Source organism: Saimiri boliviensis, chromosome 4, assembly GCF_048565385.1.
Source record: "Saimiri boliviensis isolate mSaiBol1 chromosome 4, mSaiBol1.pri, whole genome shotgun sequence".
Taxonomy (NCBI): Eukaryota; Metazoa; Chordata; class Mammalia; order Primates; family Cebidae; genus Saimiri; species Saimiri boliviensis.
Window position 1 is genome coordinate 51,039,760 of NC_133452.1, and position 19,334 is coordinate 51,059,093.

The 19,334-nt window shown below is 35.5% G+C and overlaps 1 protein-coding gene across 6 annotated transcripts in view; it reads left to right on the forward strand.

Moving 5' to 3' along the window:
• Positions 1–19,334, forward strand: part of CEP85L (centrosomal protein 85L) — a 233,902-nt gene that overhangs the window by 122,276 nt on the left and 92,292 nt on the right. For all 6 annotated transcript variants that reach the window (XR_012517197.1, XR_012517196.1, XR_012517198.1 and 3 more), the window contains exons 4-5: positions 2,524–2,642; positions 11,865–11,982. Coding sequence is in view for 3 of the 6 variants with exons in the window: in XM_074397567.1 (XP_074253668.1) it covers positions 2,524–2,642; positions 11,865–11,982 (237 nt within the window). In the remaining 3 variants the exon portion in view is untranslated. The remainder of the gene's footprint in view (positions 1–2,523; positions 2,643–11,864; positions 11,983–19,334) is intronic.

The window sequence follows — 19,334 nt, forward strand, 5'->3', positions numbered from 1 at the left end:
TAACTTGGATATCCACTTTTAATTAAGTTAAGTGCTCTTTAAGAAAGTTCTTTCTTTTTAATAGTAAGTGGAGTATATTTATAAAACAATGCAAATACCATTTGAAATTAGGAAGCATTTCCCATTTTTATTCATAAAATTATTAATCAGAATTGCAAAAGTAGATTTATCAGCCACAGGTAACAAAACAGGAAATGAAATGTTCCAGAGATGTTCTGAAAAGTTCCAAAGAAATACATGCTAGCCTAAAAATCTAAACCATAGTTAAACCGTAGTTGCACAACAGGTTATATTTATTCCTGCATTTTCTCAATAAGTTCTTCCTTATATTTGCCTTTCTCTTTCTCCAACTTGTCAAGACTTGGCTTTGCGTTCAGGAATTTTTTTCTAATCCTTGTCCAGTTTTAGCCTGATAACCACCACCTTGTTCAGGTGAATGCCCACATGGATGGTTGTGCTGTTGACCTTCTTACACTGCACCCACTGATGTAGGTGATATTTTTCTTTCTGTACACCTGGACTACCTTGCTAATTTGCTGCCCTCTTTGTAGTGTCCTCGAACTCCCTGGACCTCATCGTCTTTTCCGATGGGCATGAAGCAGACATTGTATTTCTGCCGCTGCTCTTAGGAGAGCAGGGATGACATGATCTTCCTGCGCATGTATGAGGGGACATCGAAGTGACATTTTTGGTTTTTGCTGCAGTCCGAGGTCACAAAAGGATTGAGATTCATGGTGACCCTCCGGCTACCAGAGGCCTCAAGAAAATTCATTTAACATCCTTGTTACTCAGCTTAAGCTGTGCCAAGTAGCCAATATTTCTGGCTTTCAAATTTTACTAAAGTCTCAGAGAAAGGAAATCCAAGGTGGCTTGTGAAGGGGAAGAGAATCAACAAATAGCAAAGGTCACACAGACCTCAGACCAGAAAGAACTCATTCCCTAAGCCAAGATTGAATCCTGGCCACCATTGTAAAACGGCGGAGGCTAAACAAAGCATTGCCATGTGGTTACATGTCATGCTCCCAAGGAGGTAAAACAAGATGAAGGCCTGCACAAAGTTTGCTATGGACCATGCAGAAAGACATGCAAAGCACCGCAAATCGGCTACAGCTCAAGATGAACCCCACAAATTTTTTTTTATAATTAAAACTTTGCAGAGAATATAAACAATTCCCGGCCTAGTAAAACTTTTTTGGGGGAGGGGGTTGCGGGGAGAAGCTTGCTTAAAAATTAACTTCTACCTAGTGGAGAAAAGAAAGCAAGCTAACAGTGCAGGGCTGTGTTAATGGCTGACAGGGTAGGGAAAAGGAAAAATTGTTTAAAGTGCAGGGTTGGAAAGATGCCTGGAAGAAGCAGCTCATGTTCTTTGCCAGTAGGTTCCTCCAACAGGGGAGAAACTTAGGAGCTGGGGAGTCTCCAGTTCGCCTGTCCATCTGAAAAAAAAAAAAAAAAGGAAAAGGCTGACATTCCCAATCCCTGGGAGTGACATGGGTTGGACAGGAGGCATAATTTTTTCTACCCTCAGAAGTCCGAGAGCAAAAAAGGCTTAGAAGCAAAAGGAAGAAAGATTTTTTAGTTTGCTTGTTAGAGTCACCCTTTTTCATGTCCCCGTATGGACCACCAAAAGAGGAAAAAACCGGCTTCTTGTCACACAACCAGGAAGGTTCATGGATACATTGAAGGGTAATTAGAGAGGAATTTGTTGGGCAGAAAGGAAAAAAGCAAAAGAAAAAAAAGAAAAAAGCCTCACCAAAGTAATGGAGTCCTGCTAACAGGCCCTCTACCTCGAAGATTGATTCCCAGATTACCACATGAGCTGAAGAGAGCAGGCTGCTCCCCTGCATAACGCAGGAATCCCCCGTGGCTCCACCTGTTTCCCCCAGTGTGTGTGTTGGGCTCCAGTCCACTGTGGGCGTCCCAGACAAGCCCTGGGCAGATTTCCCCATCTGCACAAAGGCATCTGATATGGGCATTTGTGGGGTGGGTAAGAGATTCTCCAGGGACCCCTTTTTATTAGGCATTTGGTTATCTCACTACTTTGTGAAAGTATTTGTGATTTTGAAATTTTAATGTAAGTAAATGATGATGTGATACATGTCAACTCAAAATCTGAATACTATAGATACTGCTTTTATTTTCTTGTGGAAAGTCTCCCTCCTGCTAATGTTTGTCTAGTTAAGCCATGGTACATTCCTTTATTGTATTACTCCCTTAATGATCAAGCCCATTTTCAGAAAACTTCCACAAGGTAATGGGAATAAGAGCTGATGTGGTTTTTATAATTGGCCAGGATAAACGTTCTTTTGTCATTAATTCTTCGTTAGACTTGTACATGTCCCTTAGAGCTTCCTTGAAATTGTCCAAGTTATGTTGTATTCACAGCGTGATTTCTGAGAGTATTAAAAAAATCAAAGAGGGAATTCACTATTTTTTAATGTAAATGATTGGGAAAATATTAAATGATATATAAATATTTTCTTTAAATACTTTTAATATACTAATAGTATAAACATGTTTGTGCAGGTTTTAACTGGATCATCTCGTCAAAGTTGTTCACCTGGCTATCGGGATTTCAGTAAGTGGGAATCAATGTTGAAAATAAAAGAAGGACTTCTAAGGCAGAAAGAAATTGTAATTGATCGGTGAGTCTATTTTAAAATTATTAAATATTTCTGGCCTACGGAAATTAAGATTAATGAAACAATTAGCTTTGTGTTCACTGCATAGAATTTAAGATCTAGAACCATAATTACATATTCATTGATGGCACATCTCTGCCCATCCTCAATTCCAATCCTTTCAAGAACTACTATCAGAGCTGATGATTGGTTTGTCTGTCTGTCATCCCTCCCATTCACTTTAATGAATTATTTCATTATTTGGAAACTCCTCTCTGTCTTTTCTATACATGTAGCAGGTTAGCTGCAATGCTAATGAGCTGTTAGAGCTACAAGACAGTGTTTTTGTTTTACCCTTGAGAACTATCCAGTTGGAAAGCTACTTTAAAGCAGTCCTTTCCTTTAATGGATGCTAGGTCTGAAGCCACAGAAACTACAAAAATGACAACTGTTTAAAATGAAATGACTTACAGTTAAGAATTATAGCAGTTTTGGTGGACATTCCAAAATGTTTAAGGGTTTGAGTACCTAAGCTCTGAAAAAAAAATCATTTATACTTAATAGACAGTCTCCTGAGTATTGTGAGCAGTAAGCCTTCATGTCACGTAATTATATTTTCTTTAATGTATATTGGTTCTACATCATTTATGTATGCTCTTGGGATAATTAAATGTGTTGTGTATGATGGTATTTCCCAATTAATCAATGCTCTTAATTACTTATTTTCATGTGCTTGCATAGGATAACACAGTAGGTGTTTTGGCCTTAAAATTCTATTTAGTAGTTGAAATTTCATAAGGTTTTGCTTAGAAATTTAGCAATGTTAATGAAGATCTACTGGAATATAAACTAGACTGTAGACATTTGGGCTTTCTTGTTCTTCACTACATTCCCGCAATTGTTTTCTTTTTCTTTTTTTTTCTTTTTTTTTTTTTTTTTTTTTGAGACAGAGTCTTGCTCTCTCCCCAGGTTGGAGTGCATGGTGCCATCTCAGCTCACTGTAACCTTCGCTTCCCAGCTCAAGCTATTCTTGTGCCTTTGCCTCTAGATAAGCTGGGATTACAGGGCACCACCATGCCTGGCTAAGTTTTGTATTTTTAGTAAAGAGTCAGGGTTTTTTGCCATGTTGGCCAGGCTTGTGTTGAACTACTGGCCTCAAGTGATCCACCTGCCTCAGTCTCCCGGAGCGCTAGGATTACAGACATGAGCCAGTGTGCGCAGCCTATTCCCAACATTTTGAGAAGAGCCTGGCACATTGTTTATGCTTAAAATTTGATACTTCCATACTTGATAAATGAAGGATTGTGAAAGAGAGTTTTAATTGATTTTAGGAAAAAGTTACTTAAAAATTTTAGTTGTTTTTAGTATAAGTGAATGTTATATATGAATAAGTACAGGCCCAGTTGGATATGTATTTTTAATATTTATGATTTAATATAAATAATATACTTACAATTTTATATACTTGAAATTAATACTTTTTAAAAACAGACTAAAATTCAGTTTTATTTATATGGATTTGCCCTCCCTTAAACAAGAGAAATCAATTGGCTTTTATTTTTTTGAATACCATTCCATTGGATATAAGTTAATAGAAAATACAGAAAATTATTGACATAATCTGATAAAATATATATTTCTCAATTGTGTATACTGTAGAAGCAGTCTAAGGAAGAATTCAAAATAACTCAAGTTGCTCAGTTGGTTAATTCTTCAGCTAGGCTTATTTATGCATCTATGGTAGCAGGTGGGGGCTGGGTGGCCTAAGATGGGCCACAGCAGAATGGCTTATCTTACTCCATGTGTTCTGTCATCCTCTAACAGGCCAGCCTGGGTGTGTTTGAGTGGTGGCTGGGGTGGGATTCTAAAAAAGAATGAAGCATACGAAGTCTCTTGAGTCTTAGACTCAGAACTGTCCTAACATCACTTCCATTATATTCTGTTAGTCACTAGGCCAGTAGTAGTAGACTTCACTTCTGGACAGTAGAAACAGCAATATCATGTTGACAGGAGGTATTAGCAATATAGGGTGGGTAATAATTGAGGCATTTTAGGAAATATTCTATACCCAGAATCTTAAATAATCTTTGGTTTCTTTATGAGTTTATTAAAAAGTTTTTGATAATTAGTGCATCTGACATTGTATAAAACAGAAGAAAAACTATCAGCTTTTGTTTCTAAAGCAGCATAACCATCATTTAAAAATAAAAATCTTTGTATGTGAAAATTTCTGTTATATATATATAGCGCTTAAATTAGAACCAAATATATGATGTTTCTGTTTTTGAAGAAGCAGATTAGAGTAACGGCCTTTAAAATGTTGATGACACATGTAGAGGCTATTTCAGAGACAGACTTCATGGATTTGATGTCCAATTGAATGGAATTGAGAGCAAAGCTGCTGAACTTTTTACTTTGGGATATGGTGTCAATGATACCTTTCAAATCATTTGACTAAAATGTTCTATGTTGTATATTACATTTGGAAATATCAGGTTACTTGAAATTACATGAGAAAAAAATGTGTTTTTTCATACTGCATATAACTTTTGTAGTGGAAGACTGGATTATTAGGTTAAAGCAGAGAAAATGGAAAAAAATAACTGCTATAGAAACTGTTTCTAAGTGTTCCCCGTCTAATGAGAAAAAGCATGTAGATTAACTTCAGAAACAATTCAGAAAAAAAAGAAACCTGGTTTCTCTTTCTTTTTATTTGCCACTATAACCGTTTAGGTGATTGAGTAAAGTGCTTGACCTTTTGCACTTGCATCTCCTTAACTGCCTGGGTAAAGGAGTTTCACTACTTAAACAAAAATGAAGTTTTTTGAAAGTTTATCTCATAGAAGTAGAGATTGGAATAGTGGTTACTAGATTCTGGGAAGGGTAGGGGGAAGTAGCCGATACAGAGAGGTTGATTAATGGATAGAAAGTTACAGTTAGATAGAAGTTCTAGTGTTCTATAGCACTGTAGGGTAACTAGTAAACAATATTTGTATTTTTTTTTTTTCAAATAGAAGAGAGTAGTAATTTGAATGTTAACAGCCCAAGGAAATGATAAATGTTTGAGGTGATGGATATGCTAATTACCCTAATTTAATTATTATATATTGTATACATGTATCTAAATACATATTGTACCCATAAATATGAGTTATGTCAACTTAAAAATATATATTTTCAGAACACTTTTAAATACATAGAAATAAAATTAGTTTTGTATCTGGCAATCTAACCTCACTAATTAGTTCAAGTAGGTATTTTATTTTGTAGATTCAATAGTATTGTCTACATAGACAATCATGATGTTCATGATTAAAGATGGATTTACTTTTTCTTTTTCAATAGAGTCCTTTTATTTATTTTTCTTGACTTCTATTGAAGTAAATAGAGCCTCCAATACAGTGATGAATAGAAGCAGTGAGAGTAAAGCATCCTTTGCCTTCTCTTGTCCCTGATTTGTTCTAGTGGAAGGTCTTCAGTCTTTTACCATTAAGGGTGTTGTTTAGCTGTTTTTCGTAGTTGCGTTTTTTAGATTGTGGGAATTCCTTCTATTCTAGGTAGGTGATGAACTTTCATATGTAAAACCTACCATGGAATTCCTGGGATAGACCCCATGGTTAGGATGCATTTTCCTTTTATATATCTTTGGATTCTATTTGATAAATTTTTGTTAAGAATTTTTACATTTATATTCACAATAGATATTGGTCTGTGTGCGACCCGCAGAGACCCTTCCCAAAGCAAATGAGAGCGAGGAGTTGTTAAGCCGAGTCCAGGTTTATTGGGGTTTGCGGGCAACTCAAGCGGGAGAGGGAAGAGCTGCACCCAGCAGCTGCCGGAGAGGGTTTTTATAGGGGCGGCGGCCTGTTTAGGCAAGGTGTTGTGAAGTGATTGGTGGCGGTTGGGCATGGGCGAAGGGGGAGTATTGTGGAGTGCAGGGATTGGCTTAGCTTTGGCGGGCTAAGGTGGGGAGTACAGGTGGGGTGTTATGGAGTGATTGGTGGAGGTTAAACAAAGAAGAAGGAAGAGCCATGTGACAAGAGGGGATGGGCTCCGGAGGCGGTCCGCTGGATGTGGGTCCCGGGCATGGGGAATGGGCCCTTTCTACCTAACAGTCTGCATTTTTCTTTTCTTGTAATATATTTATCTGATTTAGGTATTGCTCAGGCTGGCCTCATAGAGTTGGGAACTATTCACTGCTTTTTGGGACACATTGTGTATAACAGGTCTTTTTATTTCCTAAACTTTCAGCAGAATTATTCAATGAAGACTTCTGACCCTAAATTTTTCTTTATTGGAAGGTCAACTACACACTCAATTTCTGTAATATACATAGGGCTATTTAAATACGTTAGAAACTCCACTTTGAGTTTCATTTGTTCTTTTTTTTCTAACTTTTCTTTTTTGTTTTTGAGACGGAGTTTTACTTTTTTTTTTTCATTTGTCTGAGACATAGTCTTGCTCAGTCACCCAAGCTGGAGTGCAGTGGCATGATCTTGGCTCACTGCAACCTCCTTCTCTGGGTTCAAGCATTTCTTCTGCCTCAGCCTCCCGAGTAGCTGGGATTACAGGTGCAATCCACCACACCCAGCTAATTTTTGTATTTTTAGTGGATACAGGGTTTTACCATGTTGGCCAGGCTGGTCTTGAACTCCTGACTTTGTGATCCACCCACGTTGGCCTCCCAAAGTGCTGGGATTACAGGTGTGAACCATCACACCCAGCCCTTCTTTTTCTAACTTCTTAAATTGGAGGCTGAGATAATTTGAGAGCTTTCTTCTTTTCTGGTATAGGCAGTCGGTATAATAAATTTCTAAGTTCTTAGAAATTTTTAAATTTTTAAATTTTTAAATTTCCAATCTTTTAAAATTTTAATTCATTTGGTTTTCATTTTTATTCACTTCAAAATACTTAGTTTATCTTTTGATTTCTTCTTTGAACCTCAGGGTATTTACGGTTACTTTACATAGTTTACAAATATTTCAGGATTTTCTAGAGTTCTGTCTGTAATTCTTTTCTGATTTAATTTTACTGTGGTCAGAGAATATATTCTATATGAATTGAGTTCTTTTAAGTTTCTTGGTGCTTGTTTTATGACTCAGAAGATCATCTACTTTAATAAGTGTTTCAGTTATCTTGAGAAGGATGTGTATTCTGCTTTTGACTTTTGTGGGGAGTATTCTAGAAACTCCTTTTAGGGCAAATCAGTTGATAGTGTTTTTGTCTTTTATATTCTCCTGATTTTCTGTCTACTTGTTCTATTAACATCAATTATTGAGATCCAGGTGTTAAAATATCCAGTTATAATTGTGGATTTGTCTATTTCCCTGCTTTTCTATCAGTTTTGTACTTCATGTATTTAGATGCTGCGCTCTTAGGCCCAAATATCATGGCTTCTTAATGAATTGACCCTTTTATTATTATTAAATTAGAATTTTTGTCCCTGGTAATATTCTCTGCTCTAACAATCAGCTTTGGCCTGGCAAGATGGTACGCATCTGTAATCCTGACACCAAGAGGTTGAGTGGAAAGATCACTGAAGGCCAGGAGTTTGAGACCAGCCTGGGCAACGTAGAGAGATTTCACCTCTACAAAAAAATTAATTAATTAATTAATTAAAAAAATTAGCTGGGCATGGTGGATCCTATATATAGTCCCAGCTGTTTGGAAAGCTGAGACAGGAAGATGGCTTGAGCCCAAGAGTTCAAGCTGCAGTAAGCTGCAATCACACGACTTCCTTCCAGCCTGAGTGACAGAGCAATGCCCTGTCTCTAAAATAGAAAAAAATTAATATTAGTCTGCTTTGACTAATATTAATATAGTTACTCCAGCTCTCTTTTGATTATTTTTAGCACTGGTTTTCCTGCTTTTACTTTTAACATGTTTGTGTTCTTAACGTTAAGAATGATTTTCTTTCTTGTAGATAGTATACAGTTAGGTCCTACTTTTTATGCATTCTGACAATGTCTGCTTTTTGACTGGGAGTATCTAAACCATTTACATGTGATTATTGATATGGTCAAGTTTAAATGTCCTATCTTGCTATTTGTTGTTTTCTTTTTCTTTTTTTTTTGAGCCGGAGTCTTGCTCTGTTGCCCAGGCTGGAGTGCAATGGCATAATCTCAGCTCACTGCAACCTCCACCTCCCAGGTTTAAGCCATTCTCCTGCTGCAGCCTCCCAGGTAGCTGGGACTACAGGCATGCATCACCACATCTGGCTAATTTTTGTGTTTTTAGTAGAGATGGGGTTTCATCATGCTGGTCAGGCCAGTCTGCACTCCTGACCTCATATGGTTTGCCCGCCTTGGCCTCCCAAAGTGCTGGGATTACAGATGGGAGCCACTGGCCTTGTTATTTATTTATTTTTTTTCTAATAGTCCCATCTGTTCTTTGTTCCCCTTTGCCTTCTCTTGAACTAATTGAGTATTTTTTATAATTCCCATTGTCTCTTTTTATTGGAATATTAGCTACAACTCTGTTATATTGTTAAATTGATTGCTTTAGAGTTCATAATACACTTCTTTAAAGTACAGCAGTCTGTCTTCAAGTAATTCATGTATAATGTGTGTAAAAAATGTATACTTCCATTTTTTTTTCTCTTCTAGCCTTTGAGCTATTTTGTCATACATTCTATATCTACAAAGGTTATACAACCTAGATATAAATTATATTTTTTGTCTCTCATTACATAAGTTACCATCTCTTAATGAGATTTAAATAATAAGAAAAATATCTTACGTATTTGGCCATGTAGTTATCATTTCTGGCATTCTTTCTTTTCTGTAAATTCAGGTTTTCACATGGCATATCGTTCTTTTGCCTGAAGGTGTTCCTTTATCATTTTTTGTAGTGGAAGTCTGGGGTTGATGAATTCTTTCAGCTTTTAAGTCTCCAAAAAAGATATTTATTTCACCTTTAAAAAAATATTTTCCATGACTAAAGTATTAAAGGTTAACAGGTTTTTTGTATGCTCTTTGTGTTGTTTTAAAAATTTTCCTTATGTCAAAACTTTCAGGTTGAGAACTTTTAAATTGTAGTACTTAAAATACTTCATTGTCTTATTGATTGTATTATTTCAGTTGAGATATTTGCCATCCCCTTTATCTTTGTCTCCTTGGATGGATTTATCTTTTTTCCCTCTGGCTGCTTTTAAGATTTTATCACTGTAATCTATTTGATTTAGATGTACCTTGGGTTAGTTGTCTTCACCTTTTATTTGAGACTCACTGGGCTTCTTGAATCTGTGGGAGTATAGTTATCATCAGATTTGGAAAAATTCTGGCCTGTTTTCTACATATATTTTTCTGCTCCCTCCTCCCACCCCCTGCATCATCTTACTTCCTCTTTAGGGATTCCAATTATACGTATATTTGGCCTCTTATGATAATCTGACAGCTCACTGAGCTTTTTTATTTGTTTGTTCTTTTTTCTCTATGTGTTTCTTTTTGGATAGTTTCTATTGCTGTTTTTAAATTCTCTGTACTTTTGTGCTATAATGTCCAATCTTTTAATCACCATTCAGTATGTTGTCTTGTATGTCTCTACTTCATATGTTCATTCTTTCTTCTCCTTAAACATGTGAATATAATAACTGATTTACTATCCTTGTCTATTCTAACATCTGTGTCTGTTCTAGCTCACTTTCAGTTGATTGTATTTTCTTATTATGAGCTACATTTTTCTGCACTACTGATAATTTTTTGATGCCAGACATTATGAATTTTAACTTGTTTTTGATGTTACATTTTTGTATTTCTGAGCTTTATTCTGGGAATCAGTTTTTGTTTTTAAGTTTTGTACTTCTAAGTTTTGTTAGGTGGCATTAGATCTGTTTTATAAAGGGTTTTTGCCCCATTGAAACAAGACTTCTCTTACAAACCTTGGATTTCTCAGCTTCAGCACTGTTGATTTTTTGGATCAGATTTAATTGTTGAGGGTCACTATCCTGTTCATTGTAGTCATTTAGTAGTATCTCAGGCTTCTACTTACTAGATGCCAGGAACATTCTGCCCCAGTTGTGAAAATCAAAAATGTCTATGGATGTTGGTAAATATTCACTGGTTTCAAAATTGTCCCCATTTGAGAATTGCTGATGTCCTGGGAATCATGAAGCTTTTTATTTTGGCAGTTGGGAATAGCCAGTAATTCCAAGGCACCCTGAAGCACTGTTCCCTCTAATCTTTTTTTGGTTGTGCTTCCACTCTACACACACCTTCAGTAGTTTCCTCATGTTTGTATTAATTAGCATTCAACCGAACGCCCAAGGGTCTTCCAGTACTGTGAACTAACTACAGTTGCCTTGGTTCCCCAGATTCTCAGCTTTGTCTCTTCAATTCAGGGAGACCACCATTCCTGTGCGGGGCTTGAAAACACTCCCAGCCAGTCATAGGGCCCAGCTCATTAGTTATCTATCTTTGAGAGATTACTGTTCTCAATTGCCTGATGGCCAATGCCTTGAGAGTCTTCACTTCCTATATTTTGTCTTTTTAAAATAATTGCGGCAGGAGGCCAAAACTAGTCCCTGCCAGCTACTCCATCTTGGCTGGAAAAGGAAGATTTTTTGTTTTTTTTCTTTTCGTAGAGCTTTAAATTATTTGAAAAGTATTATATGACTAATCTCTTCTAACTTATCTCCTATTTAGTGTTTTATGTATGGGTTTTCTTAAAGGTTAGCAAATTAAAAAAAAAAAAAAGATTCCAAGGGAAACAAGGTCTTTTGATTAAGCCTTAAACATATAACCTACTTGTTCCAAAAGTTACTTTGTAAGTAATTTTGGAAAACATCAAGCTATTTGTTTACTCATACTGTTTTGTTTTTTTTTTTTTTAATTCTTTAAAAGCTCTCCTTCAAAACTTAGACTTACTAAAGTTTTGAAGATGAGAGATACTGCCTACAAAGCTCTTAGCATCATGCCTGACACAAAACAGTTTTAAAGCTTATAAGCATACATATTTACAGAAATTAAATAACTTGCTTAAGCAAGCTGTGAGTTGTTTGAAGAAAGCAAGGTGTGACTAGTATAATCTACAAGGAATATTCTACAAAAGACTACTTTGTAACAGTACTCTACAGTGTAAATTTTTACCTAATTCCATATGTGGTATTTCTTTTAAAGAGATTTCTTATTATGATTTTTAAATTGATAATACTTTTAAATTCTAATGTAAAATTATTAGGCTACTTAAGGTTCTTTTCTCTATTAGAAAAGTATAACTCATAATGTGACCTTAATTTGTGTTTTGCAGGCAGAAGCAACAAATTACCCACCTGCATGAGAGGATAAGGGATAATGAATTATGGGCTCAACATGCCATGTTAGGACATTATATAAATTGTGAGGATTCTTATGTGCCTAGTTTGGAGGTAAGATTATAGAGAATTTTGCAGTTGTTTTCATAGTAAAGCTTGGGTCAATAATATACTTATCTTGTAATATAAGGAAATTTTAAATCAACTTAATGTATTCACACGACTTACACTTATTTTTATATATGTTAAAAGGTGTCCACCTATAGCCTTCCATGTGTCCAGATTGCACACCCCTCTCTATACACATACAGGAACTACTGTCAGTTTCTGGTGTATCCTTCTGGAGTTGATGTATATCACAAGCAGATACAAATGTGTTTTATCCTTCTTCTACATTTAAAAACTATAAGAATTGTACATTATCTGGTACCTTGATTTTTTTCTTTATATTATATAAAAATTATATAAAACACAATGATTGTTTTCCTGTCATTACTTAGATAACACCCCTTTCCTTTGGTTTTGCAGCTATGTAATTTTCCATTTTATGGAGATAGCATAATTTATTCTACCTGTCCCCTACTCATCAAAATTTGAGTTGTAAGTTAAATTTCCAGAAGTTAAATTTCTAGGTGTTGTATGAGTTTGTGATTTTTACTGTTACTGTCAAATTGCTCTCTAGGAGAGCAGTGTATAAAAACCCTTACTGTCCCACTGCTCAACCCTCAACCATGCTAACAGAGTGTGTTACTAAACTTCTGGATTTTTGCCCTTCTAGTAGTAGGTCTTATATAAAAGATGGGTGGGATTTATCTCCATATGGTCATATGGTTTTAATATGTATTTCTCTTAAGAGTAATTTTGTATTTCTTTTTATAAATTTAGGGGCCCATTCATATTTTTCTGTGAATTGTCTTTTCATATCCTTTGCTCTTACCATGAAATCTGATTCTAATGAGTATTTTATAAATGCATCTCACCTTTACAAATGAGCCTATTTAACCAAACAATGAGTTAACATCTACTGTGCTAAATTTTGATGTTACAAAAATGAAAAATAGTTCCTGCTTTCATGGATCTCAAAACTTACAGAGAGAGAGACCATATAGGAAAACAAGTTTGTCTATTCCTTCTAAATTTATTTGCGTTCACTGTTGGTTAGACAGTAAATAGAAATGTAAATGAATAGAAATGTATGAAAAAATGTAAATGAATAGAAATGTAAATGAGGTTAATTGTGCTCATAAGGAGAGTATAGTCTAATTGGAACACAGATACAGAGTCTGTGAGGCCTGATAACAAAATTTATATGACTGCAATGGTTCCGTTCCCTAATTATTACTTATTTTTTTAAAAGGGCTTTCCTTAAACATTATTTGCATATTTTTAAAAATGTAAACTTTATATTGGTTTATTTTGAAAAGAAAACAGAAAGACTGTTGGCATACTTATTGGGATCTAAAGTGAGGCCTGATAATTTTGTGGTGATATATACTTATATTTGTGGATTTTTGGTGATGGTGGTGTTTTCTTCATTAGGCCTTTATTCCTATATTTTAAGTTAAGTGGAATTGTTTCCTTCATTATATCTTTAAATGTATTGTTTATAAATACTAGAGACATTGGTATATTAAAATCAGAAAATATTGGCGAGAAAATAACTGTCAGATTTACTTGAGGCCAGAGGCACTTAGCATAGAGATTCCAACTTGCCTTTTATACTTTAGTTATGAATACTTCAAAATGCTTTTTTATAATTTGGTCTCATCTTGGACTTCTAGCACATGATAGCAAGGCTTTATGGTACACTACTGAGAATTAATAGTATACAGATATTTGAAAATGGTATTTCTGTACTATGGAAATAGTGTATCTTGGTTTGATAACAGCATTTTAGTAGAACCATTCAGTTTCTCTTTAACATTCTGTCATTCTGAATAAAGGCTTTACTTTAATTATATAATTATCATATGACTGAAAGCATGTAAAAAACAGGTTATCTAAAAGATGAAGCAGATGTTCTTTTGACACAGCTTCAGGCCAGTAGAGGGCTCTCCAAGTCAGTGTGCAAGGACAAATAAAAATATTAAATATTTGGAAGAATATGTAAAAGAGGTTGTTAAAAATTATAGTAGTATTTTGAAGTATGTGAGGAACTGAAATATTGTTGAGAAATCTGATTTTAAAATAGGAGAGCAATTCATAAAAGAGAATACAAGGAAAGTCTTAAATACTAAATGGGTATGATAAATATGAGATAAACTTTTATCAGTAGATAAATACAAAGAGCAAATAAAATGGTGAGGCCTAGAAGAAACAACAGATGATAATAAAATATTTCTTTAGCAAAGGTATTTTTTTTTTTTTACCTTGGATCTTTGAATGATTTAATTTTGTATGCATAGCATTTTGTATAGGCACATTTTTCCAATTCATAACATATTCATCCTAATTCTATAGACACTAGACAAAGAAAATTATGCTTGTAATAATAATTAAAATTAATGTGTGCTTGAGTAAATAAGTAAAATAAAATTAACATTTTAAATGAATTTATAGATGGAAAACATACTCTTAAGAAGTAACTTCTATTTGTTTATTAAAAATTTGACTAACCTTACAATTAAGATGACCTTGGAAGTAGATATCACTCAGTCTTATAGGTAGAGAATGAGAATCATGTCTTTATTCTACAATCCAAACTTTCTGGATGCTTTTAATGGTAGATTGGTAAAACTGGGGAGTAGTTTGTATTTCTATTTGTACCTAAATTTCCATCTGTGGTTAAGAGGCCTTTGTAGAAAAAATAAAATATGAAGGACCCTTTTTCTTTCATTTTTTGAAGAAAGAGGTCTCTTCTTTCCGTATATATGTGTTCCTTGAAAAGACCAACCAAATAATAGTTACTATTAAGTTTCATTGATATGTCATTTCTTTTCTTTCCATTTATATTTTTTTCTGTTTATTTTTTCTTCAATTTTTGTGTTTCTGTCACCAAATCTGTACTAATGCCTTTATGGAACTCGAACCCTACACAGAGAGTATAATAAAAATTTAGTTATCCATTTCCTTAAAATATTGTTTATCCTAACTATAGATAAGGTTCCATTTATGCTGCAGCAATAGAAATGTGAATGAAGCTGTCTTTGTCCTCAAGGAATGTGTAGTCTAATGGAGAATACGTAAGATAGTTGCAGTGTGTTGATTCCCACAGGGGTTATGTGTGAAGTGCTATGGTTCTTTCAGCTGTGAACACAGAAACTAGTTTTCCAAAGTCCTGTCCAAGTTTCCTATAGGAAGTGATAATTCAGTTTGAGAACTTGATGAACTAAATGAATTGAGCAATGAAGGGGGTGAAGGAATGGTATTTGAGGCATAGTGTATACCATGTGGAGAGGCTTAAAGGAATGAGGAGAAATATAATGCATTTGGAAAATGCAAATTATTCTGTATGGATGAAATGTAATATAAGAGAAAGATAGTGGTAAATATATGGTTGAAGAGATAAGCAAGGGCAAGTGATACCAATAATCGGAGGTGTAAAGGTTTGCTTAGGACTGGCTCAGTTTATGCCTGATGTGCTAATAAATTTATTAATAGCTCTGTCTTTCACTTTACAGTGTATCCTAGTTTGGTCACTCTGATGGCATAATAGAGATTAGATTTAAGGTAGCTATTACTAGAGGCAAGGAAACCAATCAGAAACCTGTCTCCATAGTCCAAAAGTTTCGTGAACATTTGAATTTTAAAACTATAGTGGTCAGAATGAGAAGACTGTTGATTAAACATCTGGATAAACAAGCCATGGTAAAATGGGCCAGATATAATGACATATTTAATGTGGTGAGAGAATGATTGCCTAGTTTGAGATGGCAACAATTGACTTGTTTATGGAGATTACTACATTAAGGATTAGCTTAGAGGAGAAAAATGAGTTAAACTTACACATTGTAAATTTGAGGTTGAAGTGAAGAATGAGGGGGATATTTGTGGGCGCATGTCTGAACCAGAAATAAGAGATTAGGTGTTGTCAGTCTAGGTAGCCTTGGGCATGATCCGGTATTTGAGGAAGGGTTGTGCAGTGAGAGGAAAATGGGATCCAGAACTAGAGACAGGGAACAGCAGCATTTTAGAAGGTAGCAGAAGAGCACAACTTGGGAAGGGACCTGGGGGAAGTTGTTACAGAAAGGAAAGCAAGCAAGGCTTTTTCCACAGAAAGGGAGCAGTTTTACATAAAACTCAGAGAAGGCAGGTAAAGGCTGAAAAGATGTTACTAAATGTAGAAATTAAAACATCTGGCCTCAGATTTTTTTTTTCTATATGATTAAGTTCACATAGAGTTTCACCTACAGCTTGTCTTGCTACAAAACACATTTCTGTGGTGCAAATTTGCTCATACACAGTTGGTATAGGAGAATGATGTCTGCTTCATTTTCTAGATTGGTTCATAAGTACTTTCCCCCAAGTCCCCAGGTGAGGGGTGTTACAGTATTGTGAATAAAATTAAAATATTTGGCCAGCAAAGCAAAAAGTTTAGGATTACTTAACACATCAGCAGAAGCTTTTTCCAACTTACATAAGAAAAATGTAGAAGAGTACCTGCCCTTGGGGTGCTCTTCCTTAACAGGTGCACTTCCTTCTTTATAGACTTTCAGTTCATGGCAGTTTATGTTCCCTTATACTCCAACTGCACGGTAACCCCTGTATCACAGAGTCTACCTGTATCTGAAAACCCACCAGACCTCTAGTTAAAGTGCCACCAGCATTTTGGCTGTGTGTGTGTGTGTGTGTGTGTGTGTGTGTGTGTGTGTGTGTGTGTGTATGTATGTATGTATGTGTGTGGTTTTTAAATATCACTGTGACCACCTGTTCAGACTGTCCAAGTTATCTCCTGAGTCACTGTTTTGTTAGTGCTCTAGTTAAAATTGCATGTGTTTGAATGGACTGTTTTTAATCCTGTTTGTTTCATATGCCCTATTATTTTTAGTGCATGATTTTCCAGGAATGTCATATTGTATTATAATAGAAGCACCTGTGTTAACTTTTAAAAAATTTATGAACTTTACTTTTTAGAGCAGCTTTAGGTTCACTTCAAAATTGAATGGGAAGTACCAAGATTTTCCGTATCCTCCATATCTTCTTCACACATGTGCAACCTTCCCCACTGTCAACATTTCATACCTTAGGGTACATTATTTGCAATTAATGAACCTATACTGACACACAATTAACACTCAAAAGCCCATAGTTTATGTTAGGGTTCACTCCTGGTATTGTAAATTCTAAGGGTTTTGATGAATTAATAATGACATGTATCCACCATTATAGTGTCATGCAGAGTAGTTTCACTACCCTAAGAATTTTCTGTGCTCTGCCTGTTCAACCCATTGGACCCTTAGCAACCACTGAACTTGTTATTTTCTCTATAGTTTTCCCAGAATATCATGTAATTGCAATCATATAGTATATACTAGTCAGACCATCTCTTTTTAAACTGGCTTCTTTCACCTAGTAGTATGCATTTAAGTTTCCTCTATCTTTTCATGGCTTGATAGTTCTTTTATTTATTTATTTATTTATTTTTGTACTGAATTAACGTTCCACTTTTTTTTTTTGGTGACAGAGTCTCACTCTGTTGCCCAGGCTGGAGTACAGAGGCGTGATCTTGGCTCACTGTAACTTCTGCCTCCTGGGTTCAAGTGATTCTCCTGCCTCAGCCTCCTGAGTAGCTGGGGTTACAGGTGCATGCCACCACACCCAGCTAATTTTTGTATTTTTAGTAGAGACGGGGTTCCACCATGTTGGCCAGGCTGGTCTCTAACTCCTGACCTCATGATCTGCTCACTTTGGCCTTTCACAGTGCTTGGATTACAGGCATGAGCCACTGTGCCCAGACCACCTGTGTTAACTCTTTAACAATTTATGAACTTAATATTTTAGAGCAGTTTTAGGCTCACTAAGAAATTGAATGGAAAGTACCAAGATTTCCCATATCCTCCATATCCTTGCATATGCGCGATGTTGACCTACAGCTATCTTGATTATTTCCAAGTTTTGCCAATTATGAGTAAATCTGCTATAGTGATACAGGAAAAACCAAAGATGCATTTTTTTCCCACTGTCTACTGTCTAATACTCAGCACGATACTTCTGATACCACATGTGTGGTATGTGTTTCCCTACAGAGCAAGCAGTCAGTTCTGTGTATTCTCCAGCAGACACCATGTGGGTATCTGTCTTCTAATTTAATTCTGACACTGTATGTGTAGAGATAGTGTCAAAACACACAGATTGAGGCTTCATACCACAAGGCTGCCCTCCACTTCAGATCCCAATTGCAAGTTTCAGATGCTTCTTACTAACTGGCTATAAATCAAAGTTCACAAAACCCCCTCCCTGGGTTTGATTAACTTGCTGGAACTCAGAAACATTTTACTCACACTTACCCATTTGTTACAAAGGATATTAGAAAAGATACAGTTGAACAGCCAGATTGAAGGGATGCATAGGGGGAGGTATGAGATAAGGAATACAGAGCTTCCATGCCATCTTCAGGGTGCCACCTTTCAGGAGGGAACTTCCACATATTCAACTATCTTGAAGTTCTGCAACCTTGTTGTTTTCATTGTTGTTTTTGTTTTTTTGTTGTTGTTTTTATTTATTTTTTAAATGGAATTGTCATTATGTAGGTATGAGTGATTTTTATTTATTTATTTTTTTGAGACAGGGCCTCTCTCTGTTGCTGGGACTGGAGCACAGTGATGTGATTTTGGTTCATTGCAACCTCTGCATCCTGGGTTCAAGCGATTTTCCTGCTTCAGCCTCCTGAGTAGCTGGGACTGTAGGCATATACCACCATACCCAGCTAATTTTTGTATTTTTAGTTAGATACAGGGTTTCGCTAGGTTGGCCAGGCTGATTTTGAACTACTGGCCTCTGCCTGCCTTGGCCACCCAAAGTGCTGTGATTAGAAGCATGAGCTACCATGCCCGGCTTGTTACTTTTATATTTTGGATAACAGGGTTTTTTTTTTTTTGTTTTTTAGATCAGATGTTTCTTTTACAAATAATTCCTTTTGGTCTGTGGCTTGTTTTCTCATTCTCCTGCCATTGTTTTTAATTTTAATGAAGTCCAGCTTATCAATTCATCCTTTCATGGATTCATGGATTCAGAATTGATGTTATATTTAAAGAGTCATTGCCGTAGCCAGGGTCACCTAGGTTTTCTACTTTTTCTTTTCTTTCTTTATTTTATTTTATTTTTTTTAGGAGTTTTATAGTTTTGTGTTTTACATTTAGTTCCGTGATGCATTTTGAATTAACTTTTGTAAAAAATACAAGGTCTGTGTCTAGATTTTTTTTTTCTTTGCATGTGGATGTCCAGTTGTTCAGCACCATTTGTTGAAAGGGTGTTTTTTCCCCACTGTATTGCATTTGCTCCTTTGTTAAAGATCAGTTGACTATGTT